Source organism: Gopherus flavomarginatus, chromosome 10, assembly GCF_025201925.1.
Source record: "Gopherus flavomarginatus isolate rGopFla2 chromosome 10, rGopFla2.mat.asm, whole genome shotgun sequence".
NCBI classification, from domain to species: Eukaryota; Metazoa; Chordata; order Testudines; family Testudinidae; genus Gopherus; species Gopherus flavomarginatus.
In genome coordinates, this window is record NC_066626.1 from 26524866 (window position 1) to 26552673 (window position 27808).

The 27808-nt window shown below is 39.6% G+C and overlaps 1 protein-coding gene across 8 annotated transcripts in view; it reads left to right on the plus strand.

Moving 5' to 3' along the window:
- Nucleotides 1-27808, plus strand: part of DNAH7 (dynein axonemal heavy chain 7) — a 275290-nt gene that overhangs the window by 228445 nt on the left and 19037 nt on the right. For all 8 annotated transcript variants that reach the window (XM_050969448.1, XM_050969447.1, XM_050969454.1 and 5 more), the window contains 5 exons: nucleotides 2677-2810; nucleotides 3264-3599; nucleotides 10004-10130; nucleotides 11494-11688; nucleotides 20201-20293. In XM_050969448.1, coding sequence (XP_050825405.1) covers nucleotides 2677-2810; nucleotides 3264-3599; nucleotides 10004-10130; nucleotides 11494-11688; nucleotides 20201-20293 — 885 coding nt within the window. The remainder of the gene's footprint in view (nucleotides 1-2676; nucleotides 2811-3263; nucleotides 3600-10003; nucleotides 10131-11493; nucleotides 11689-20200; nucleotides 20294-27808) is intronic.

Sequence of the window (27808 nt, forward strand, 5' to 3'; positions counted from 1 at the left end):
ACACTGAGACATCAGAGTTTCAGCAAAGGCCTGGAGAAGGTTGCAGAGAGCAGGAAGTTTCCTGCTGAGGACCCTCAGATACCAGGGAGAAAAAGACTCTAGCTAGACAGAATGTGGCCTGCCAAAGCAGGCAAAGTCTCCGGTCAAGAAGGCCTTGGAGGGGCTTGGTGTAAAGCTGTGAAGAATGAATATCCCAGGGGAATGGAATCATCACAAACAAAACTTGAATGCAGTGGCTTCAGCCATCATAGTATTGGCAGCACCCTCTTATTTTGTAGGACGTATCTTGAACGGGAGGCCACTGGAACAATTTTGTGGAAAAACCCAAATAAAATCTACTTTAAACTATATTTATGTAGCAGCTTCTTTCAGGACCAATGCTTCACTTGATTGAAGATTTTCTGTACATTCAAATTCTCCATGTAGCAGCTTGGAAGAATCTGGAGATCACTTGCTTCTGACGACATCCTTCCAAATATTCTGCCTTAGGGAGCATAGGGACAAAGCAGTCCAAGAGACCATTGAGGAGAGAAGGCTCTTCCTCCTTCCAGTGAAAGAAACTTCAGGCTGTCTTACCTTACTAGGTTTCAGAGTAGCAACCGTGTTAGTCTGTATCTGCAAAAAGAACAGGAGTACTTATGACACCTTCGAGACTAACAAATTTATTTCAGCATAAGCTTTCGTGGGCTACATCTCACTTCTTTGGATGCATAGAACGGAACACACAGACAGAAGATATTTTGGGGTTCAGATATTGTTATGAGAAATGGATCAGCAGTGTAAATTAAAGTAAAAGATGTTCTGTAGTTACTATAAGATGTCCTGATCATTGGACTCTAAGATAACACTTTTTGGAAAGACAAGTCAGTGACTGCATGTGTATTGCACTGTAAGAAACCAAAGGAAATTGCTAATGCCCATTACATAACTGATACCATAAGACCACCATGCTCATCAGTCTTCCACGAGTATGCAGATTCATATCATGATATTGCCCTGTATGCTGCAAGAAATGATAAAAACCATCTTTCTAGCTTCCTGCAGTCAGTATGTCCCTCTCCTGTGTCTCAGTATCTTGTCTACTTGCCATCTGCTCGGCCAGTTGAATTTTGGAGCTTGGCATGCTCCAAAATTCAACTGGCCGAGCAGATGGCAAGTAGACAAGATACTGAGACACAGGAGAGGGACATACTGACTGCAGGAAGCTAGAAAGATGGTTTTTATCATTTCTTGCAGCATACAGGGCAATATCATGATATGAATCTGCATACTCGTGGAAGACTGATGAGCATGGTGGTCTTATGGTATCAGTTATGTAATGGGCATTAGCAATTTCCTTTGGTTTCTTACAGTGCAATACACATGCAGTCACAGACTTGTCTTTCCAAAAAGTGTTATCTTAGAGTCCAATGATCAGGACATCTTATAGTAACTACAGAACATCTTTTACTTTAATTTACACTGCTGATCCATTTCTCATAACAATATCTGAACCCCAAAATATCTTCTGTCTGTGTGTTCCGTTCTATGCATCCAAAGAAGTGAGAACCTCTCTGTGGAACCTCCGTTCTATGCATCCAAAGAAGTGAGAACCTCTCTGTGGAACCTCAGTTATGCATGTTCTATCAAGTTCTTTGAAATAAGGACTTTTTTCTCAGGATAACCATATGGTAGGAGGTTGTATTTTCATTCTGTTTAATTCCACACATCCTAATGAAGGGCATAAATTGGATATGAACCAGGCCATCAAGTGAATAAAGGTGCGTATAATACAGGCATTCAAAAGCTTGGGTATAACTCCTCCCTAGCATGTTATCGCTCATTTTGTGAAAGGAGCAGTGATTTAATGGGTGAAGATATCATATACATCTTAAAATGAGATCTGCTGTATGTGGTCTTCTATTCACGCTTTTTCAGAAGGTGACTGTAACAGCCTCTCCTTTGAAGATGCAAAATTTGTTAGACTGTTGTAACCTTTAAATTTCTATCCAAATTGTGCATAGTCGAATCCCTCCTCCCTTCCTAGGGGTTATTTACAGTTTTCTGCTTTCCTCTGTGAAGCAGAGGGGAGGGGATGAAGAAGGGAAAATTCTGTCTTATCTGTGATTTCTTTTGAGACCACTCTATTGGAGCATTATGTCCATAGTTTTTCTGGCTATTACTTGCATGTTAAGTAATTTGGAAGAATAGCGTGTTCTCCTAGCACATCCTTAAATTTCTTGTCCAGGCTTTATTGCAAATGATTTGAGTTGAATAGCACTTTAACCTTTTTTGTAATTAGTATTTTTCAACTTTGAAAGCTATCATTCTGGAGAGTTCTTTTTTGAGGGGCAATTCTCAGCCCAGACTGAGTGCCACAGTCTTTTGTCTGTTTCCATTTGTCATGGAACTGGGGAATGTCCTATCATGAAGGCTATGTTACATGGAGGGAGGACAGAAAAAGAAAATTCACAGATAAGATGGACTTTTTCTTTCTTACTTATCGTAATTATGGGACAAAAACTCCATAGCCCAGAGGACTGTAGAAACCTCAGCCTCAATTTTTCTGCCCTCAGAATCATCTGCTTTAGGCTGTTGCATGGTCTTTTGCAGACTTCTTGAGCATGGAAGAGGAACAATACTTTAGTTTGATCTGTCCCTAATTGTGTTGTGCTTCGTAACACCTTTCGTTTACAGGTAACCTTACTGAACTTCATGATAACTCCAGAAGGAATGCAAGATCAGCTTCTTGGAATTGTAGTAGCAAGAGAGAGACCAGATCTTGAAGAAGAAAAGCAAGCCTTAATCTTGCAAGGAGCTGAGAATAAAAGGTATCAGAATAACTTATTTGGTTGTCCTTCAATGCTATTTTTGAATGTCCCCTTGGTGGCTTTGTTTTCTAAGGAGTCTTAACAGGTTTTGGGAAGAGCAGGAGCTGGGGGCAAAGGTTGCTACTTGTTCTTCTACTTGATGTTTTTAGAAATGAATCTTCACTGTGGGCCATATTTGTCTGATTATACTTGGGGGGTATGTACACAGGACCCTTTTCCACATGAAGACAGAGCATGAAGTCTGCAAAGTTGGAGGAGAGCTGGCTAGAGTCATTTTGCTTTGTAAGAAGAAGTAGTGAGTCCTGTGTGACCACCGGTGTTTAGAAAATACAAATAATTTTTCTTAAAAATTAAGCTAAGAACAAAAATAAGTCTTTAATTCTCAGGTTACGTATCTTGAATATGCATTGCATGTATGTATGTGTTGTATGAACATTTTTTATTTTATTTTAGACAACTAAAAGAAATAGAAGACAAGATTTTAGAAGTTCTTTCAGCTTCAGAAGGAAATATTTTAGAGGATGAAACTTCCATTAAGATATTATCTTCTTCCAAAGTTCTGGCTAATGAGATTTCTGAGAAGCAAGCTATAGCTGAAGAGACAGAAAAGAAGATTGATACTACTCGAATGGGTTACCGTCCTATTGCTATTCATTCAGCAATCCTGTTTTTCTCAATTGCTGATCTAGCCAACATTGAGCCAATGTACCAGTATTCTCTTATGTGGTTTATTAACCTTTTTGTCATGTCTATAGATAATTCAGAGAAATCAGAAGAGTTACAGACAAGGTAAGAAAGATAATTCTCCATTCTCACACTTTGCTTTCATGCTGTATCCTTTTTGCCAACTGTGTCTGTCATTTTTTTTTTTTTTTAGATTTTAACCCAGTTTTGGATAGAACCGGTAGTTGTCTGTAAAATGCCCTGCAAATTTTTGTCAATATGTAACTAATAATAATAAGTTTACTACTCTCAGTTACACACCTGCAGTCACCAGTAGTGGGTTGCACACATGCTTCCAGTGCATCACACCAATGAAATCCACACATTGGGCTAGTCCCTCTGCTACAGCCAAGATATGTTCCTCACAGATGATGGAGTTGCAGCTGCCTCGCAAGTAGCTCTAGAGAGGGATGGTGACTCACAGTTGTGCTTGCAGATAGCAATTGAACAGACAATAATTTACTTCATCACTTACTAGGATGCAGCTTGCTCTCCCACTCGTGCCTGGCACATTTGCAGGCGGTCCTAAGCCATGTGCAAGCCTATGTTCTTATTAGGCTAGTCAAAACTCTAGACCTGTGTGTCAAATTACATGTGGCCAAAATGTTAAGAATATTGCATCTGACGAAGTGGGTATTCACCCACGAAAGCTCATGCTCCAAAACATCTGTTAGTCTATAAGGTGCCACAGGACTCTTTGCTGCTTTTTAAGGTTGTAATTCATCAGTGTTCTGCTCTTCCATGTCAACAGACAGATTCTCATTCAGTGACCCATTTGATCTTGAAGAAAGCAATTTCCTGCATTCTTTGAAGTGACCTGTGAGCTACTCTATCTTGCCGCTTAATAGCTTTTGATGATGCTTTATTTTACATTGGAAAAGTCAGTTTTAATTATTTCAATCCATTCACTTGTTCATTTTCTATAATTTTCTTCAACTTTAGGCATGTCACATCAGATAAATTTATACTATCGTGGCAAGAGTTACCATGGGGGGCGGGGTGTGTTACAAAAAAAAAGACAAAAGAACTTGGAACACAGCGTATTGTGCAAGCAAGTTTTAATTCATGGGAAGATATGCAATTATGGTTAGTTTGGGGGATATGCAAAGTTTGATGTAGAGGCAACTTCAGGAGAAAGGGACCTGTGAGAGCTTCAGGAAAGTTTTTTGTCTAACTTAGGCTATGATTAGAATCCATTCCTGAGGCAAAATTGCTCCCTAGGAACTGGCCCTTGATGTTGAGCTGAGATTCCTGGGAAGACAGATTGCCCTGAATGCTATTTGATCTCATTTAATGAGATCTTTATATGTGTAAATAAAGCAAGTGACAGAGTATACCCAGCTTTCATGTCATCAGGGTGACCAGACAGCAAATGTGAAAAATCAGGACAGGGTGTATGTATGTGTATGTGGAGGGGGGTGGTAATAGGAGCCAATATAAGAAAACAACCCCAAAATCGAGACTGTCTCTATCAAATCAGGACATCTGGTCACCCTCCGTGTTATCAACTTGAAAGCCAACCTGCAATACTCCACAGATCAACTACTGCAAGACACTGGTGTCAAAAGAAGGGACTATACATTTATGTTTGGTAATCATTGTAGTGTGGATCAGTAGTTTTCTCATTTACTACAATTAGAATGAAAATCAGTTCTTTAGTAAACCCTAATTCAACACTGTGAAGACTGAAAAATAAGATGAATAAATTCCAAGGCCTGAAGGGACCACTGTGAGCATCTGTTCTGCCAGGCTATAGACTCCTCCAAAATAGTTCCCTTTGAATAACAACATGTCACAGTTTTAGAATAACTGCAACTCTATTCCTCTCTCCACAATCCACTCCAGGAGTTCCCACCAAGTCTCTTGTCTCTAGCCATAACCTTTCTCCCACTCCCTTCATTTAAGGTTGCATAACTCTTTGCTTTACACTGTCATGGCCCCAACAAGCCAGTCTGCAAAAAGGCCAGCACCTGTACTTTGCATTCTTTCCAAGAGCTATGAACAATATATTGCCATTAAAAAGGTACCACACAGCTCTTTCTAACCAAGCACATTTATTCTAAAAGTAAAAGCATTATAGACAAAACATATAAAAAACAGATTTAAACACACCCAAACATACTAGGAGTTGTTCATCTCTCTTATGTGGCTCTAGCTGGCCAAAGTCTTTCAAAACCTTCAGGGGTTGTGGCCTTCTTTGAACAGAAGGTCCTGCCTGTTTGCTGGCTCAGAAAGAAAGCCATGACTCAGTTCAAACTCATCCTTTTATACCAAAACAAATACATGCAAACCAGCCCCAGGGATGGAATGTCTCTGGAGTTGTTTAGTCTTAGTAACTTGCATTAATCACCCACTGCATACTGTTCCTGTGGGAACTGCGGTAACCCTTCTCCACGAAATACAGTACAATCAGATATAAACTGTTCATAAGCGTATTACAATATTGTCAAAGATATTGCATGCAGTTGCAATGTCAGATATTTTAAAGAAAAAAATCCAATCTTGATTTAAAAGTTGCAAATGATGGAGAATCTGTCATGACTTAGTAAATCCTTCCAATGCTTAATCACCCTCCCTGTTAATAATTTATGCCTGTTTCCGGTCTGATTTGGTCTAACATCAGATTCCAGACATTGCGTCTTGCTATACCTTGGTCTGCTAAATTGAAGAGCCTATTATCAAATATTTGTTCTCTATGTAGGTATGTACAGATTGTCATCAACACACCTATTAATCTTCTCTTTGTTAAACTAAAATAGATTGAGCTGCTTGATTCTATCAGTATGGGGCATGTTTTCTAATCCTCTAATCATTCTTGTGGCTCTCTCTGAACAAACTCCAATTTATCAACAACCTTCTATAATTGTGGACACAGTATTCAAACAGCCGTCACGCCAGTGCCAAATACAGACATGAGTAAGAGGTTATATTATACTTGAGATTCCCTGTTTATGCATCCAAAAATTGCATTAGCCATTTTGGCTACAGTGTCACATGAGCAGCTTATGTTCATCGGATTATCCAACATGACCTCCAAATCTTTGTCACTACTTCCCAGGATAGAGTCCCCTCCCCTCCCATCTTGTAGGCCTGACCTACATTCTTTGATCCTAGTGTGTAGTTTTACATTTTAGCCATCTTGAAATGTATATTGTTTGCATGTGCCTTCTTTCTAAGTGATCCAGATTGCTCTATATCAATGACCTGTCCTCTTCATTATTTATCACTCGCCCAAACTTTGAGCCATCTGCAAACTTTATAAGTGATGATTCTATGGGTTCTCTCAGGGCATTAATTAAAAAAAAAGTATAAAATACAAGAGCCCCGCTAGAAAACTGCACACTAGATGATTCCCCATTTATAATTACATTTTGAGACCTTTGAGTTAACCGGATTTTAATCAACTTAATGTGTCATTAATTTTATATTGTACTAGTTTTTTTTAATGAAAATGTCATGCAGTACTAACTTAAACCCCTTACAGAAGTGTAGAACTACTACATCAATACTGTTAGCTTTATCAACTAAACATCCCCCCCCCTGCCCAAAAAAAACAGTTTGACAGGATCCGTTTTCCTTAAACCCATGTTGATTGGCATCAATTATATTGCCCTCCTTTATTCACCAAGTCCCATATCAGCTAAATGAACTAGACAACTTTCTATAGAAACCAATTAGCAGATACCCTTTCCGCCTTTGCTAGAATCTAAAAATTCATTAAACAGAGTTATGAACAGTTGGGAGAGCTTTATCTACTCTCTTCTCTTCAATATGCAGTCACAGTTGATTCCATCCAGTAGCCATACCTTTATAGCCACTCACTAGTGACTACACTTCATCTCCTTCTCTAGCTTTTAAACACTTCTGTACTTTTTTCTATTGCCTGATAGGTCTGGGGAGTATAGCAGAAGGGTGGGCAAAATGGGTCAAATTTGAGTAGCATTGTGATCCTGTGTACCAGGTCATGAAACCACTCACTTATATTTGGCCCAGCTGCCCCTCTATCATGCCAGCAGGGAAGGGGCTTTGTCATTGTGCCACCCAGTTCCAGTCAGGAGCCAAGGGGGAAGGTGGCTGTCCTTTTAAATCAGTTCTTCTAGAAGGTCCTCACTACTTACCAGTACTAAATCTAAAATGGCATCACCTCTTGTTGGTTTAGTGACTATTTGGTGAAGAAATCTGTAAGCTATTACACTAGGCTATCTGGGCCCTACCATTGTAAGTAGCACTTGTTGTCCAATAAATATCTGGGAAAATCCGTCATAATGACACAAATTCCCATTAATATTTATTTTGTTAAAAATATTACAGAGGTCTATCTATATCCAAATCAGATCCTGTTTTGTTCATCTAGCAGTCTCCCCTCAGAGTTCTCTGGGCCAGCATGCATCTGCATGTCTTCAGCTTTCTCTTGCCTTTCCTCTATCATCTACTCAAATCCCTTTTTGAAACACAGCCATAGTTTCTGTCCGCATCTCCAAACCTGGGATCTTCTTTTCCATCAGGTCTATCAGGCAGCAGTTCATACAAAAGAAGCACCTTTCAGGTACCCTCTCCAGAGCATTGTACATCCTGCAGCTTCCACATCCAGTTATTTTCACTGTCTCTGCCATTCTTCTGGTCACTACCATTGCTGCATCTGTAGCTATCATAGCCTTTCTTCCTAAGCTTCTGTCAAGAAGGAAAGAAAATGCACCCCTACCTCCCTCCGAAAGCATGTGTGTGTGCATATCCTTCCCCAAACTTCTCTGTTTGCTTGCTCCTGTGCCACTGGCTGCTGTTTCGCTGCCCTATAGGCCTGCTAATTAGGGAAACCCGCCCTCTAATCAAGGTTCAGTTGTAATCAGTCTGCTTCTGTCACACACTGACCCATCCCAGATTTTGCAAACTGAAAACAAACCAGCAAACAAATACACACTCAAGAACTCACTCACCACCTCTAAAGAACAGGGGCTTGTCTCCCTTCTCCTCTAACAGATCTTCATTCAAATCCCCATTTTCAATTCTGGAACTTTGCGGACTCTTGTGCTGCTGCTCTGTGATAAGATTATTATTGTTATAATCCTTTTCTAATGTAAACAAGATAACTTTTTATTAAGATATCACATTTTGCCCTTTGGCACTGTCTTTACTTCAAAGCTTCATGCATAGAATCAATTTGAGTTGAACTGCTGCTGTATTATTTACCGCCAGGAAATTAATACCTGATACTTAAAAAAGTCAGGATTTATAGGTACATTTAGTGTTTGATATGGACATTTCTTTGCTATGTGAGTGGAGGAGGCAAAAACAGATGAAACCAAGGATGCAGAAAGAGCAGCAGCTCTCCAGCATGCATTGTCTCTAATCCTGATCCGATCCAATGTCCCTCCATTGCCCAGTCTACATTACACAGATAGAGTTTGACATTTCTTCCTGGTCAGCAGGCAGAGATCATTGTGGCACATCTCCAGAAGATGCTCTCCTGACAAGAGAAAGTGGTCTTAGACAGAAATGCAAGTCATTGGGCCTCTGTAGAAATACCTCTGACCTCCACTGGTATCTGGAGGGTAGGAGGATCATACTAGGTGGAACGAGCAGGATGTGACACCAACCTCTACCCTGACAGAAAAATGTGAAAGAATTCTGGAAGCTCAAAATACTACATTTTTGGTCCCTTCATGATTTTTCTTCATTTTTTTGATAATAGATGGCTCTCTAAATTAGATTTTTTTTAAAGGAAGTAATTGGTAATACAGCACAGTTTTCTTATGACATAGTACTAGGACAGGAGTTGGCAACCTTTCAGAAGTGGTGTGCCGAGTCTTCATTTATTCACTCTAATTTAAGGTTTCATGTACCAATAATACATTTTAATGTTTTTAGAAGGTCTCTTTCTATAAGTCTGTAATATATAACAAACTACTGTTGTATGTAAAGTAAATAAGGCTTTTAAATTGTTTAAGAAGCTTCATTTAAAATTAAATTAAAATGCAGAGCCCCCTGGACCAGTGGCCAGGACCCAGGCAGTGTGAGTGCCACTGAAAATCAGCTTGTGTGCTGCCTTCGGCAGGCGTGCCATAGGTTGCCTACCCCTGTACTAGGAGGAATACACTGTAACACTGGAAAATTGTTTCACGCAACCACTGAAGATAGTCTATTTTGTCTGTGCCTTATAAAATTCATTAGTATAAATAAAAGATTATTCCTGCTTTTTTCAACAGGAAGTTTCAGCTCTCCCCTCCTCCCTACAGCCTCCAAAAAAAAAAAAATCTGTCAGTAGTAAAATGTAATTCTGTTGAAATGTTTTTGTATTGTTTTCTTCACAAATTGGTGTACATGTTTAATGAGGATCATTGATTGTTTTGGGGTAATTGACCAGAAAGTTTATTAGAATAACAGAGGTCTAAGTGAGCTGCAATAGGGTTGCTTAAGTGTATGGGCTTTAAAGTGATATGAATTTAAGTTCACTCTTTCTCTAACACTTGCAGGCTGAAGATTCTCAAGGATCATTTTACTTATTCACTCTATGTTAATATCTGTCGCTCACTCTTTGAAAAGGACAAGCTGCTCTTCTCTTTTTGTCTAAATGTAAATCTCCTGCAGCATGAAAAATTGGTCAGTACTTTGAAGTTATTTGCTATTTTGTACTATAGCTAGCTAGCCATTAAGTGACATACCAATATCCTGAAAAAGGAACATATAACATGCAACTTAAAAAGCCATGATTGGGTGTGTTTTGGTTTTATATGTTTTAGTGAGCAATTAGAGAGCAATAGCATAAAATATAAAGTGATCTAGCAAATGTAAATGATAGCCATTTTTCAAATCTCATTCAAAATAAAACCCAGCCTATAGTATTGTAAATATTTTGCAATGTTGTTATTTATCTACTGACTTTTTTTAAGATAGTTGTAAAGCTTTTATCCATTTAGAATAGATGAAATTGACTAGTTTACAATATGAATTTTAGGAGCATTTCACTTCATTAATTGCGGTGATGGAGAAAAAGTGCCTATCGTATTCATTTATGATGCCAAATATGTTTACTTTAATACAGATTACATGTATATTTCTCAGAATCAAACCCTTTTGACACAATTGTGTCTTTTAAGGCTAATAAATTGTACCTGGTCATTTTGCAGAATGTTTTAAACTGATAGGGAAATGCAGCCCTTTTAATTTATATCCCCTGCGGAACGGTATTAATTTATCATTAGTAAAATATATTAGAATGTAAATTCTTTGGGACAGGGCCTGGGTCACTTTGTTCAGAAAGCACCTAGCACATTTTGAATAGTACTACAATCTATGTTTGAAATAATGAATACAGTGAAGTGAAATATACTTGATTTTAGAACTAGGAGAAGCAGTGTCAGTTTTTGTTGAGCAGAAAGCTGAAAAGCTACTAAATCAGACAATCTTTTAAAATTCCTTTCAGGGACCTTGGCTTACAAGTTCTAGCCCTCAAACTAATTTGGAACTGGGTAGAATGTTGGCATGAGGATAGGGCTTGTTGGAGACTGAAATTTGGTCCAAAGAGTCTGAAGCACATTAACTTCCATACAAAGCTCTTGTTATGTTTTGATTCCCAGAAAGTATCAAAGTTATCACAAACATGTGTGTCTAACAAAGGTGGTTTGTCAAAAAGTCCAGCTACAGTTATCCATTTGTCAGCTCAAGAAAGAACTAGTCAAAATAAGGTTCAGGGTTGGTTCACATCTGCTGTAAACCAGGTTCAATTAAAATTTCAATTACACAGTATTCAGCTCCAGACTATGAGATTTTTAATTCAATTGAAGTCAAATACTTAATCTTTTGGAGGTGTACCTCCAATATTACTGCTATGAATGCTTTACCCACTTTTACTGGAGAAATTCAGAGAAGTATATCAATTATATACTTCATATGCTGATATGGTATTTGTCCGCTCATTAGGTTTCATTGTTAAACTGTCCCATGGTGCTCTCTTTTACTGCAGATTAATGAGAGTGAGTGGAAATTTTTACTAACTGGTGGCATAGGCCTGGACAATCCCTTCTCTAATCCCTGCACCTGGCTTCCTCAGAAGGCCTGGGATGAAATTTGTCGACTAGCTGATTTGCCAGGCTTCAGAAACATTCGTAAGGATTTTATGCGACTGAAGGATGGATGGAAATCAGTGTATGATAGTTTGGTATGTTAACAGAAACAACTGAAGTCTGTTTCATTACTGATTTTTTGTCTCTCTAGCTTAACTGATCACATTAAAATATTAATTCAGAAAAACAAAGAAAATTATATAATTTTGCACTGCTGCATTCTTGTAGTAAATATTAAGGCAAATGCTATGAAGGGGTACAGTACTCCAGTTTGTCAGCTAATTTATGTAGTGAGTCACAGTTTGGATTGAATTTTTAAACAAATACAAATAAAAATCATTTAAATGAGTAGGGGTGTGGAGAAAATCTGCTAATCTTAAGAAAACCAAAATGTATATTGAATTTATTTGTTCACCATGTTTAGTTGTTGGTGCAAAAATATACTGCTTTGCCATTTACACATATCTGACCATGTTACACCTAACTTGCAGTTTATGCAACCACTGACATCAGTGCTGAATTTGGCTAAGAGACTTCCAGCAAAGTTGCACCTGTTATACTAGGCTAAATTGTCCCTATTTTTATTTTATGCTACCACTCTAATGGTGGAATATATCACCAACATTCAGTCATCAAAAAGATGGCACAGGAACTTTGGGAAACCCATTTAGAAAGGGTTGACTATGCGTTTTAGACATTGGTAATTTCCATCATTTAGGAAATTAAGGATTAACTGCCTGATTCACCAATACGTAGGAAATTATGAAAAGAGTTAAGGAAAAACTGAATGGATTTTTAATTTGTAAACCTTGGATTAATCTGGTCAGCTATGCACAATGAGAAAAATTACAGAAAATAATCCATGGCCCAGTTCTGCACCCTTTTCATTGGGGCAGACTGTGAGCAGCCCCTATGCTGCACACAGCAATAGAAGGTAGACAAAAGTTCACCCTTCATTCAAAGGGTAGTTCAGAATGGCACTCCTCAAGCACAGGAATTGCTGGTTCCTTTTTCTTACCTGGGAAGAAGCCACCTGGAAAAGTGGGGGGGGAAGTGGTTCAGAAAAGAGGGTGATTAAGAGGCTACCCCCAATAACAAGCAGCAGTGCTGCATGAGACTGTGAGGCTCTGGCCCTCTGCCTATGCAAAACTGTGGCTTAAAAGCCAAAAATCTAGTTTATCAAATGGTACTTAAGTAAATAAGGACTTCCATGAATAAAATGCTAGCTATTAATGATTGCAGAATCGGGATATCAGTTTGCTGATACAGGGCCTGTTAAATGGTAGCATTTAAATCAAGAGCAGAACTTTTGACTTCAGTGAGGGCAGAATGAGGCACACAGTTAATATTTTTTCCCCTCACTAAAATGGGAAAGTTGTTCTGCCATTCAGTGAGGTCATGACAAAAATGTATCCTTCTCATATCTTGCTTTAGTAATGTTATATTTATCACCATAGGGTGGATTTTTCAGATATTCTAGTAATTGAACCTTAGGGAAATCAGGTAAGAGTACCCATGAGAGAGAAGATTTTTTTTAGCAGGATTGCTGTATCCTGTTTCTTACTTAAGTAGTTTATAACACAATAACATTGTTGTGTTAAAATGTCACATTATAATATAAAATTACTTTAATCTGAGCGCAAGTGGTTTTGTTTGAGAGCATAACAGTTGCTGTATTGTCATTAAGCATTCTGTGAGCTACTCTGCCATGAACAGCCATTAAGTGAAAGTATTTTTGGTAATGATTTTGGCACATATTTGGGGTCTATTTTACCCTCAACTTCTGAGTGCTATGCTCACATAATAGTGATTGGTTTTTAAATGGGATTTACCAAAATTACTTATGCTTTGATGCAAGAATATATTTTTTCCCCACAGTAAAAATCTGCATAGCCATCATTTGGCCTATTGATTAGTCATCTCCATTTATCTATTTAATTGACATCCGTGCTAGAATTATAGAATGTATCTTAAATTGATTCTATATATATTGTGACTAGATATAGCCAAATCTGTTAGAGTTCTATAACTATATGCAGTGTTGTTGTAGGCGTGTTGATCCCTGCATGTTAGAGACAAGGTGGGTGAGGTAAAAATCTTTTATTGGACCAACTTCTGTTGGTGAGAGAGACAAGCTTTTGAGCTTACGCAGGCCTGAAGAAAAGCTCGGTGTAAGCGCAAAAGCCTGTCTCTCTCATCAAGAGAAGTTGGTCCAGGAAGAGATAGACAAGGTAATATAACTTTCTCTTCAGTACGGAAATGAGAGGGCAACTTCTGTTTAGTCTCCCATTGATGCCTGGGGATCTAGATATAAACTAATTGGTGTGAATGGTTGTTTTCTTAACAGGTTCCCTAGTATGACCATGGGAGAAGAAACCTTATGTTCCATTGTAATATGCATTGTGTTTAGAGTGAGATTGTTTTTTAAAATCCCATTCCTCAAAAATAACTACTCAATTTAATATACACGTTAAAGAACTATCAACTTTCTCTGAAGGAAATGTTCTACATAGATATTCAAATATATTGGACTGTTTCTGTATACCTTTTGCTATGATAAATGTAACAGCTGTTGATAAGATTCAAACACACAAAGAAATCCATTTAATGTGATAGAATATTCTTAATGAAGCTAGACATACATTTGTCATGTTTGCATAATACTTGCCAGCTGAGAGAGTCTATCTATAACAAAATTAGGGAGTTTGAGAGATGATGAAATAATGCTGATGAAAAGAATGGTAAAAGGTTGGGTTTAGAGCCTATTTTTTAAATGAGTGACAAATTTATAGCAAGATGGTTAGTTGGTTTGGTGTGTAGTTCACGTGTTCTCAGTAGGGTTGCCAACTTTCTATTTGCAGAAAACCAAACACACTTCCCCTGCTCTGTCCTGTCCCTCCCCTTCCCTGAGGCCACCCCTGCATTCACACCATTCCCCCCTCCCTCCCTCCTTTTAACCAGGCTGGGGGAAGGGGTTGGGGTGCTGGAGGGGGTGAGGGTTCCAGGTAACACTTACCTCAGGTGGCTCCTGGAAAACAGCAACATCTCCTTCCTGCTCCTAAGCAGAGGTGCAATCATGTGGCTCTGTGCATTGCCCGCACCTGCAGGTGCCGCCCCCTCAGCTCCCATCCGCTGCAGTTCCTGGCCAATAGGAGCTGGTGCTGAGGGCAGGAACAGCACACCAAACCCCCATAGCCGTCCCTCTGCCTAGGAGCAGGGAGATGCTGGCAGCTTCTCAGGAGTTGTGAAGAGCCCATAGGGAGCCTACCTCGGCCACCAACCGAACTTTTAATGGCTGACCGTAGCCACCACGATCCCTTTTCAACCAGGTGTTCTGGTCAAAAACTGGACACCTGGCAATCCTAGTTCTCAGCAAAATCATACTGTTTGTAGTGGCTAAAGTTAGGAGTATATTTGTGCTGAATAAAGTTCAAAGTGTTTATTCAAACTGATATTTAGTAATTTTCCTTCCAAAGTTCTCTTGTATTTGCAGTCTTTCTAGTGTATTTGCATGTTTTCTTGTAAACAGCCACACTATCAATATTGTTAATTTTAAAATGAAGAACAAATGTTTGCAAAAATGAATCAGAATCCTTTGCAAAATATGTAACAGTTTAAAAAAAGGCAGTTTTTGCCTTAGTTGTATATTGGAAAAGACGCATCTACTGTAAAGTGAGCAAGCCAAATATAGGAGAAGGAAAATAAGTCATCAGATTTTAGGACACAGTTACAAAAATGTGTGACAACTGAGTTGAGGGAGGGATGACGAAAGATGTTTGAACCCCAAGTAACCATAAGTCTATTAACATTGGAGGTTAATATGGAGTTTGAAAAAAAAAAGAAAAAAAACCACACAAAACAAAACACACCTTAACTGATAGCAGGGATAGGAGATAGTGACTGTCTTAGCTCCAATCCAGCACAGACTTAAGCACATATATTAATAGTCTCACTGAAGTCACATGTATAATTGTATGTAATCTTTTGCAGCAGTGAGCCTTAGGCTGCAATATTTTATTATAAATCAGGGACCATTTCTCTACTGTTGCAAATTGGTGAAGCATTGCTGAGATGGAGCTGTACCAGTTTACATCAGCAGAGAATTTGGACCCAGGTTTGACATATTTGGTATTTGTTAGTACACAGTGAGAGTGCTAGGCCATTCAGTGTATTAAACCGTTTCCTGTTTTCTCCATAAAATCCACTTTGTAAATGTTTACTAGAACCAGAGTGTATTTAAAAATGAATTGTATCTATCAAGGGATGTTTTAACATTGTCCTTAGGGTTTATCAGGAAGAGATTAAGGCTCCAATTGAGCAAAATACGTATGATGATTTGAAAATCCCACCTTGGGTGCCCCAGGAGCACAAATCCCATGGAAAGCCACTGGGACCTGTGAGCTAGGCTATAGAGGCAGTTGCTTTTCCTCTTGCCCAATGAGCATTTAAATATTTCATAGGATGTGGAGCAGCTTCAATAGGAGAGATTGAAAGAGACCCACCCAGAATACCTCATAGCCTCCTGGCTAGACCCTTCACCTGGGAGGTGGGAGACCTGAATTCAAGTCTCTGCTCCATATCAGGCCAGGGGGCAGGATTTGAATGTAAGGGGGAGTGATGGTTCTCAGAGTACCCAAGACTGAGATTCATCTTGTTACCCTGTGCTACCAATGTGCAGTAATCTTGCCTGTGCTTAGCTGGTGTTAGCTTCCTAACACTGGCAGCCTCCTAGCCAATCAAGCACCTTCCTCTGAGCTATGCTTGCCCTTACTTTGTCTTGCAGATTAAGAAGAGTTATGCCCTAGTCTCCAAGTCCCTTTGAAATGTTCCTCTATGATAGCCAGCTCTGATGTGATGGCGGCCACTCATGAGCACCTCCTGTTGGTTGGGTGCAAACCTGCATACTCTCTATACTCATGGTGCCCCTTGTTGACTGTTGCCCTCATCAGGTGAGGTCTTCAGTGGCTCAGCCCTCCATCCAAGTCACACATATTCTAAACTAATTAAACCCTTCCAGGGTAACAGAGGTTCAACCATGGCCCTACCTCTATGCTCAGTTCTCAGCCCCTTCTGGGCTAGCTTTAAATCTGTCCCTGCCCTGTTATAAAATGGTGCCTCGGGGGATCTTTTCCTGGAGACCCTTTGTTACCACCCAGAAGGGGAGTGAAGTTAAGAAGTGACCTAGCTAGAGAGCTGGGAAACCACAAAGTGTAAAGTTCAACAAATGGTTGACCCTCTTCAGCCCTGTTCTTGTTTAAACATCCAGCCCTTTTTATGGGCTTCCAAACTAAACTTGTCCCCTTCCTAGGGCTTTAGGCTACTTCCCCAGTAGCTCATCAGGGGAACCTGGGCCTGCCCACTACTCCATTTCCTAACCCAGGGATCCTACAAATAGCAGCTACATTGCTGCTTTTTTTAATAGCTACTCTTGCTGCATTCCCTAGGCTACCTCCCACTCTGTCTCATTACCTTAGGGCTACAGTCCTTGGGTTCTTTGTCTGTTCCCTGCTAGAGTAGGGTCTTTCCCAGGCTTCCTTGTCTGAAGAATTTCTTTGTCTTATCCCTTCTGGTCCCAGGCAGGAACTGACCTACTCAGGTCCAGCAGTGTCTTTTAACTGAGCCTGCTATGCTCTGATTTGCCGCTTCCCTGCAGCCTTTCTAGGCAGGCCTTGGGGACCCAGCTTTATTGCTTCTTTTCTGGGGTCTTAAAGGGCCCAAAACACTCCATCACACTCTTGTCACTAGCTACTCACAGAAATACCAGGTCTGCTGGCCTCAAACAAATTTTACACATACCAATTTGTAAGAGTCAGCTGTGATTCTGCACTTTGTTTAACATCACAGCACTTAGATATATTTATAGTGAAAACAATAATAAATTTATCAGATATTCAAGATTCAAGTGAAAGCGAGTTAGGATATTGGAAACAAAAGGTTACATATAAAACAAAACCAGAACACACTTTCTAGAGACTGCACTTAACTAACAGGTTAATCTCCTGTCTAAAAAAGTTTCTCACCCAGCATCTTTTGCACCTTTTCAACCAAGGCTGGCAAAGATGAGTGTAAAGGCATTACCCATTAACTTCCTAGGGTGATGGGGGTGTTCTTTGCCTTCTACTTATAGTCCCAAAGTTTGCTGTCTGTACTCATAGACAGGATAATTACTCATGGCTTATTTTTTCTATGTGCTGCTTCCCTGTTGACTTTACATCTTTTTGTTGACTTTGTATGTAAATAGGCGTCCATTGTGTTAGCTTATAATGCTTCATTTACATCTCAACAGAGAGACTGGTGAATAAACATAAACATCTATGGTCTGACAAAAAAAAGCTGTTTTTTTTCACCTCTGCTGGTGACTCATACCTTGATAGAGACTCTAAGAGCATATTTTCAATATATGTATGTAACTCCTTATGTACTATCTGTACATACATTTCACACTGATAGTAATGACCAGCGTGACCTCAGTTTTCATTTAAATCCTCACGACACACTTTGGTGAACAAGAATATACATACCAGATTTAGGACTGTCCTGTAATCAGGGCTGGCTCCAGGCCACAGCGCGCCAAGTGTGTGCTTGGGGCTGCATGCCGCGGGGGGGGGCGCTCTGCTGGTTGCCGAGAGGGTGGCAGGCGGCTCCGGTGGACCTCCTGCAGGCGTGCCTGTGGAGGGTCCGTTGGTCCTGCAGCTACTGTGGACCTCCTGCAGGCGTGCCTGCGGATGCTCCACTGGAGCCTCGGGACAAGCGGACCCTCCGCAGGGCTGCCTGCGGGAGGTCCACTGGAGCCGTGGGACCAGCGAGCGGCAGAGCGCCCCCCCCCCCCGTGGCGTGCTGCCAAGCTTGGGGCGGCGAAATGGCTAGAGCTGGCCCTGCCTGTAATCCCTTTGACAGTTGGCATTAAGAGATTCTTGTGTCACAGGGAGTGCTCCAATCCCTAGGCCAAAGGGTAGAGGAAGGGCACCACCTCTGCTGCTTCCATTTTTCTTGAGAAAGGGCTCACCTAGCTTAAGTCCCTGACTCCAGGAAAGGTTTCATGTCTGTGAATCCCAAGCAGAGATACGTTCCTAACTCCCTTTAAGGGGTGAGGATAAGGCTATGCTCCCTCCTTAGCTAACTTCAACATCTTCAAATCCCCACTCAGTGTGCTGGCTTCTGTGACTTCCTTGTTTAATACCTCTCTCTCACCCTTTACTATATAGGGAGCATGGGCACCTAACTCATGGTTGTGTATACCACTTATCAACAGGGTCCTTAAAAGTTAGGCACTGGATCCTTAGCATTGCAACACCTAAGTCCTTCTGAATCTAGCCCTTTGTTTCCCTACATTTTAAAAGTAAATTTGCTTTGTAAATCTTCATTAGAGGTAAAGCAGCATGTACCTTAAATGATCCAAAAGGAGCATTTCCTATTACTATTTGAAACTTCATTGCTGGTGTCCATTTGCAACTGTTTCTAGTATTGCAATGTAGAATGCTTTACCAGCCAGATAGAAAAGAATGATGTGAAAACTAAAAGGAAGAGCTATGGATATTTAGAGTATTCTAAAGGGTACATTTTCAAATGGGTATGGAGAAACTAACTGCCCAACTCCCTCTGACATGCAGTGTAGTTGCACAGCTACGTTCTTAAGCACTGCTATGAAAATTAGCGGAAGGTAGATAACCAGCTCTTGGTTAGTTAAAACAATTGTTATAAAACCAAACCAACACTAAACACTTACTATTGGCTTTGGAATACGCTAAAGACACAGGTAATAATATCAAGAGCGCCGAACATTGACCAAAAAAATCATCTCAGGAACCTAAAGAGACAACTGTGAAAGCAGGATGGTTTTTTTGTGTTGGTGGGGTTAATAGCTGTGAAGAGGCTACCAGGAAGTCATTACAATTAAGCCCCCCTCTCTCTCCACCCTTATAAGGATGGTGTCTTTCAGCTGCAGCAGTAATTTGGTATTGCTTTTAGGAGCTCACATATTATCCCTTAACAAACCATCCCCCCACCCAGATAGGCTGGTATTTTTGGCAATAACAGTATGGACACTTTAAGTAGTCATTAGATCATATCATAAGACTTTTGGAAAATGTTGGGTTGTTTTGATTCACCTTCAGATCTTTGAGTTTTTAGGGTCTGTATTTTCTGTTCAGCCATGAGGGCGCAAAACTGTTTTAAAATACTGAAGCTGGCTTTTGTGTGTGATCACATCACTTCAGACACTGTGGGTTTAAGATAGATATCCAATATCATAAGACTCATGATAAAATCATAAATTGGCAACATTGCCATATTTACATCCCAGCCTCAGTGTTACACATTTATATATTGGGGGAAATAAAAGGAAATTATAGTACTTTTAGAATTACTCCAAAGCAAGGAATGGAAGGAATTTTTTGTTGTCCCATTTTTTTTTAAATATTTCAATCTACCTGTATCAGTTGCTGCACAGTGCAAAACACTGATTTGTACAGTGTGTTGTGACAGTTATTCACCATTTTTTGCAGTCTCACCTTTATCTAGGATTCCTAAAAGTAAAGCAGTTAGATTAGTCTCAGTGTATAATTTGAGTACTAATTAAATAAAGCTAATCTGCCTGTATGCTCATAGGAACCCCACCATGAGGATTTTCCTGAAGAGTGGAAAAACAAATTGGGCCAATTCCAGAGGATGCTTATCATTCGCTGCCTGAGGCCTGACAAAGTAAGTGTGGAAGTGCAAAGACTTGCTGTTGGACAGTATCATGGGTTTCGCCTACTGCTCCTTCCTTAGAAATTGTTTGTTTTTTCCCCCATTTTACTCTCGCTGTTGCTCTCCATTAATTGTTTTTTTCTATAATCTGAGGGAAGTGGATCTTAAAACCAAAGAATTGCCAGATGCTTATGCATTCCAAAGCTATTCAAGCATTCACTGATTACTTTAAAAGAAACAGATCATGTTTGTAGTTTGTGCCAGAATGTAATCTGCCTCTTTGTAAGTAGAAGTTTCCATTTATCAGGAAAGGAATATAAGTGAGAAAGTACCCGATTAGTCTTTCCATGTTGAAAGTGGAAAGCAAGCCAGTTGTTTGTCAGATTCCTCTGCAAGTTCAAATTGTTCAAGTATGCACAATTCCTTTTGTCTGCTAATTTTGAGTATGCATTAAAAAGATAGCACTGCACTATTGGAGCCCAATATTGCTGTTATTGAAGTCAAGAGCAAACTTTGTTTGTCTTCAATGTAAGCAGGATTGTACCCTTCAGCAACTTACATCTGTATTACTTACTTCACATTGTAATCATAAATGAGATTACACTTATCACTACTGTTGAATATTTATTTAGTCCAGGGAATTACAAGGTTAGCAACCCTAAACCTCATAGGCGCTGACTTCTGCTGGCGCCGGTGAGTGCCCGACCCTGTCCTGACTCCACTCCTATTCCAATCCCTCCCAGAAAGCCCCTGCCCAACTCCACCCCCTTCCCCAAATCCCCACCCCTTCCCTGCCTCCTGCCCTGAGCATGCCAAGTTCCCGCTCCTCCCCAAGCTTGTTATGCCACGAAACAGCTGTTTTGCTGCAGCAGGCGCTGGGAGGCAGGTGGAGAAGTGGGCCCATGGCGTGCTGAGGGGAGCTTGGCTGCAAGTGGGTGCAGAGCACCCACCAATTTTTCCGCCGGGTGCTCCAGCTCCAGACCATCCACAGAGTCAGCATCTATGCCAAACCTCACCACTTCAGATATTTACAGACTAGTTTCTGTAAGATCACCTGGCCAGCAATTTATATTGTGTTAGCGAGGATGAGCAACCGCCCAAAAACCAGTTTCCTGGTGTAGGCTGAAGTCCTGTGTAGTTAGTCCACTTTGAATAGTGTGCATGACTTAGTTTACCAGTATGTGGGAGAGGAACTAAAGAGAGGCTGCACTGAGGTATGCCATACTGGGACTGCACCATTAGACAAGAGTGCCTTCTTGTCCATTTCTGTATCTACCATGGATATTGACCAGACAACAGCAATAATCAGCTTCTACCCTTCATAAGTGTGAGCTATTGTCAAGTAAATAATGGCTAGTGTTGCCTCTGCCTTCATATCCTTTCATCTGAGTACAGGGTTTATATATCTACCACATGTAGCTATACAAGATGTTGCGTATTTCACTTACCACACTACTAGAATTTAGAACATAAAATCAAGTTCTCTGTCATGAGAGGAATAGAGAGTTTATGCAGTTTTTGTGCTTCAAGGCAAGCTTGGCTGTAGCTACTCAGTCACAATTGTCACCTGGGTGATAAGTCCACAATATTGTAAGTTGTCACCAACAATAGTGCTTTTATCCAAGTCCTTCTGAAGGTTATGACAGGTACTGGGAACTGGCTGATAAGGTCACCTTCAGAAGCTACATATTTATAGATAAATGACAGATACTATGGCTGCTTGAAAGGCAGCAAAAAGCCCAGCAGTAAATCTGTTGAGTTGAACATTCCCAAAGCTTGCGTATACCACAGTCAGGTGCACACTTGTATCAGCTGTAAATCTTTATTTAAGAATACAAATTTTGACCATCTAAAAACATACAGAAGTATTCTGCTTAACAAGTCAATGTACATTTTATTTTACAAACACCAGTTTATTGGGAGATGTATTGGTCCACATCTGCCATACTGATCAAATATACCTCAAAAGACAGGAGTTCATATTGACTATTATGTACTTTGTAAGTGTCTACAGAAATTAGTACTTTATTATTCAGACAACTGAATCTGTGATATCTATTCCAAGTACCAATCAAATCCATGTTTAGGACAGCCACGTGAAAATTAGACAAAAATGAACACACCTTCCTGAAAGTCTGTGGATATCTTATCTTTTTTTGCCCAGTGGTCTGCATTTGGGGGTTCTGGTGGCTTCCTGAACTTTGTTCAGTAGAATCAGGATGTTGAGGGAGATTCTGATACTGACATCTTTGGCTCTGGAGTGTACTGATGTTTGCTGACAAAGTGGTCAATGAGGCGTTTTCTGGTTGCATCAACTTCTTCTTCAAAGGACTTCATTGTGCTTCTGCCGGTTTTGCACTTAAAGTAAATCCAGAGTTTTCACTTAGTGTTTGAAGTGTTAGACCTAGACACTCAAAAGCTACCCAGAAAGTGGGATATAGAACTTTTGTCAGTGATTACCACCTTAATGAGGAACTAGCACAGCCTCTAAGTCTCCCATTAGATTCACTAATAGAACCTAATAAAAATTGACATTTGATCACTAAAGCAGTCCAGTTCTGGGGGGCAGCTATCACTTTATACACATCAACAGCATGACAGCTGCTGCTCAGGTAACCCCAAGAGAAGGAAGGCTTCTCTAAGGTGTGATATTAATGCCATTTTCTTTTGAATTCCAAAGAGATGATCTATCAGTGAACAGGATAACTGCAGAACTAGTGAGCGGAGTGGGGGGGTCCAATTTGTCTTTTGCAGTTGTATGAGAAAGCTGCTGGCACAACAACACTAAAGCAGGGGGAAGATACAGTGCTTGACAAGAGTTATGCCTACGTTTAGCACGTCCTCTTTGAAGCCCTGTCAGTTCAAGATGACAGAGTATGGTTAATACTCAGTGGTGCTTCCAAGGGCTGTTTTTAATATTATACACAGAAGGGATAGTTTCTCTTTCTTCTGAGTGTTAGATTAAACACATCCAGGGGAGTGAAGTTTTGTAAGGAGTTAGGCATAGAGGGCCAGATTTTTTAAAAGCGTTTAGGCACTTAGAGGAAAATATCCCATTATCTGCATCTTTAAGTGCCCAAACACTTTTTAAAAATCTGGCCTTGAGTTCCTAGACACTGCAGCCATGGCAGGTCCCTTCAGTGAGAGATTTCTGCCTTTTCTCCTATATAGAAACCACTCCAAGGGGCAAATTTTTATTCAGACAGCGTCCTCCGTTTAAGCCAAAGCCATTAAACAATATTTGCTAGAGTACTTACAAGAAAAGTCCTCAACCGGTCCATCTCCAGCATGTAGTATTCCTCCATTGTCAGATCATCAAAGTTCTTAGCAAGGGATAAAAACCCACAGTTGCTAGGACGTTTGGAGTGCTCTACCCTGCAGCACAAACACAGGAGTTTCATTTTGGGAATAATTAATCTTCCACAGCATTTCAGAGGAGATGGAAGAGAGTGATACAGTTCCTCAATTTTCTAATATGAAAGATGTTCTGCAACTTTCACAGGGTTGTTTTATGTTCTCTTTTGCCCCTAAATAGCTGCATTGATCACATTTTTACTGATAAAGTGTCAAGAGGAGAGTTGTGAAACTCCTCTTTTCCTCTAGTACCAGATGGAAGAGGTGAAGTAAATTCTTTAAGATACATGTGACAGAAACCCACAAGTTAGTGCTCCCCCCACCTTCAGCTATGTTTATTCCCACCACTCCAGAATATTCATTTCAACAAGAGGGAAAGCAAGCATCTTTTATGGTCTGTATGAATATTTCAGAATAGCTAACAAACTTAACCCAAGAGCTGGTACCTAGGCTTCAAAATTAAGCAGCCTAAAGCACTTTTTTTCATTTCTTCCATTCCCCCTCCATACTCCACCCCGGCACATTAGTTTTTAGACCACAAAATTTACAGACAAAACAATTTTAATGAGTTGAGGGAAATGTACACTCCAGTAGCCCTAGTTAGAATATGGGCTATATAAAAACCAGGACCTCTTTATTCAACTTTGCTACCTGTGTTTATTCAGAATCAACTGCTTATTTTAGTGATAGGTGAGTTTACTTATGTAAGCACTGCAGAGGCAATACAGCTAAAGAGCTAAGTTTTTCTAGCTTCCAATAATAGAGTTATATTTCAATTGTAAGTCAGAAAGAATACAGCTAGAGTTTCAGATTTTAAAGGTTGCTGACCAACCTTTTTCAAATTGTAAAATGGGGAAGACATATTGAAATATCAAGAGGTAAAGAACCCTCAATAACAGTATGTTACTTTTCAGGATACAGCTACACTGAATACAAAGAAACAAATGTTTTCCATAGTAATGGAAAATTGAAGACTGCTGGTCAAGTTTACATGAGTGCTTTGATAACTAAACCAGAACACACAGAGAACTCATAGGAGGGGAAATAATGCTCAAACTAGTACATTAGGGGAGTTAGCCAGAGATAGTGTGGAGGACTGTTTCAAGAAATTTGATTCATTTCACAGCATAAAGAGTGAGGAAGTATACAGGCAGACTACTGCTTACTGTGGATCATCATTTGGCTCCCAGCCCTCCAGCTCTATCAGGCAGAAGAAACACTTTGCCACATCAGGTTCATTTGCACTTGGACAGTGGATGAAGCCAGCCCTGGCCATCTGCAGGGGAGAATTAGTTGTGATAGTACTTATGGACCCGATTTGTTGGGACCTGGTATAATATACACTGTGCAAATATATAATAAGAGACAACAGTCCTTGCCCCAGAGAGTTTATGTCTAAAGTCTCTGTCCTGCAAGACCACTCTTCATGAACATTGGGGTCTTCCAGCAAGAGGGTGTAACAGACAAGCTGTAGAGTGAGAAGAGAGGCTAAAGGCAATAAACATGTTTTGCATGGAGTAGCTGTTTGCAAGTACCCATTTTTGAGATTATCAGCTGATAGTGAGTGACTAGGCAGTTGGCAGTGTTCCATAGGCATTGCAGTAAGAGCTAGATATTCACAATATATTGCCCAGGAACTAATCAAGGGCTAAACCCTGTAATTTTAGCCTGAACAGTAATACTAGAAGTAATATCCAGAATCCAGTAATCCAGAAATAAGCAAGACATAGATTCATACATTAATACAACGGCAAGCTAAGAACAACATTTGACTGCTATGTATGCAAGGTTTTCTCTTAGAGAAAAAAAAAAGGAAAATTGTCATCTCAAATATTTCAGGAATATTGGAATAGTCAGTAGTGAGGTCAGTTTGTTGAACTAAACTGTCATTTGCAAATATAATGATATCCAGGCAATCCCACAATTAAAAGGAGAGAGTCACACAAACATGAAATTAGAACTCTGTAGTTCTCATTATAGTGAGCTTCCTATAGGTACATTAGAGACATGGATAAATCAACTCTAAAAAGAGTTAAAAACTACAATTACTCATCTTTAGAAGTGGTCCTGCATGTGTTTCAACTTCCTTCACACCTGCTCAGATAACTCTTAAGTATGCTTCATCTGAGGTGTAACCCTCAAGATATACAGCAGCTGTACCCACGCATGACTTGTTTCAGTTTCAAAGCATTATGGGCCATAATATACAAAGTACAATACAAATGCTACAATAACGTTCAAAGCACTGAGTGGACAATAATTTTAAATGATTCATTTTTATAAGTGCTATGAATTGGCTATTTAGTCTTCCTGCTAGATAACAAGCACTAGATCTGTGTGGATTGATCCCACCCCCAATTATTTCCTGTCCCTCCCCGCGCAAAGAAAAGAAAAAAGGCATTTTTCAGGATCAGAAGTCCCAAATTCAGAGAACCATCTTAATTGGGGAAAAGAATCAAAATGTTTCATTTCAAATTTGAAACTGCATTTTGATCTTTAATTTGGCCAGTTTAACACACACAGGTAACAACTACAACCAGCCACCTGAAATGGTTGAACTGAGAGAAAAATACAACTCACAGATTTCATTTTATATTAGCAAGTGTTATGACTCGTTTGAAATGAGTGTTTTAGATTTGATTGAAAGCTTTTTAAACTTTCTTTTTTTAGTAGGAGTTTTAAATAGTTTTTCAAATTTTTCCATTTGGCCCTCCTACCCAAACATTCCACTATTTACCTATCTCTAGTGGGGACTTCCTCATTTGTCAAGCTGGTCAATAACTGTGAAAGTTACAGGTTTCTAATTCATTAAAAACTCAAAAACAAAATAAAAACCACCATATCCATATTCTCGTAGTTAATTTAGCTTGCTACAGTGGAATCCAAGTAGCAAGAGTTGTTCATTTAGGGAGTTCTAGCATGTATGTGAGTAGCCATTGCTACCACATGCAACTTTATATACAAGAGTGAGGGAACACTTTAGTCTGCACAGCATGAAATCAAGCATCAAATTAATCCAGAAGTTCCAGGAAAGGTAGAGCTCAGACAGAAGAGTTTTTTTAAAATAAATCCATCTTCCTTATGCCTGAAAGGTAAACTTCCAGACTGATTGTACACTGCCACTCACCCCACTGAAGTGTCCTCTCAGAGCAGCATATGGAGGACATTAAAGTACTTACTTCTTTTTTCCTGACTTTTGTAGGCTTAATTGAAACTCCTAATTCTGCTTTAACTTGAACATGTAGTTTAAGAGCATTTTTAATGAACATAGTCTATCAGGGAAGAGAATGAAGTATTTGGGAGTTTTAATTAAATTTTATATATTTATTATTTTTGTCTTATAGTTCCTAGGTATAGACAAAATTTTCAGACTTACATGCTCAGGGGTACATTTGCAATTCTCCATAAAAGGCCAATCTGTGAAGGTTTTTATGCGATTCTCATACTCATACATGTGCCTAAACTCAATCAAATGCTTACAGGCTAAATTAAGCTCTTTCAAAAAAGCCTCCATCTGAAAGAAAGAAGAAGAACAAACAAAACCTGTTGTCTGATCCTTGCCCTAACCAACATAATACTCATCCTGTGCCTCTCCCTCTCATATTAAAGACACTTCACTCATTGGCTTCATTGCTCCCACCTGTAAACATGAGGGTGCTTCAATTAAGTAAAGGCAGGTGAGTCTGAGCAGCAGAATAAGAGAAGTGAGGTCACAATGGAATTTCTGCATCTGTCACATTCTTAGCACTCAAAGGTGTATCTTTGTTAAATGTACAACTTAGTGTATAGTATGTGCAAAGTGACTGAATTAACACAGATATTTGGAGCTTATCTTTGTATTTCTTGATACTTTAATGATTAAATTTGTAACTTTAATACTGAGCTCATACAGACATTTAACAATCTAACTAGTAATCAAAAATGCTACAGAAGTATTACATAATGTGGCTTAGTTAACACTGCTATCAAAAACTTTTGCATTTCTTGACAGTTTCTCTTTCAGAGTTTAAACTTTAATAATGCATTAGCAAAAGATTTCGCAGTTCTTTTCAAGACAACAAAAGAAAAAATATTAAAATGTTCTAGCATATGTTTTAAACAGCATCATTCTGGAGATGTGCTAAGATTTTTATCTCTTGCACAATGGAGATGGGCAAATCAAAAGTGCCACAG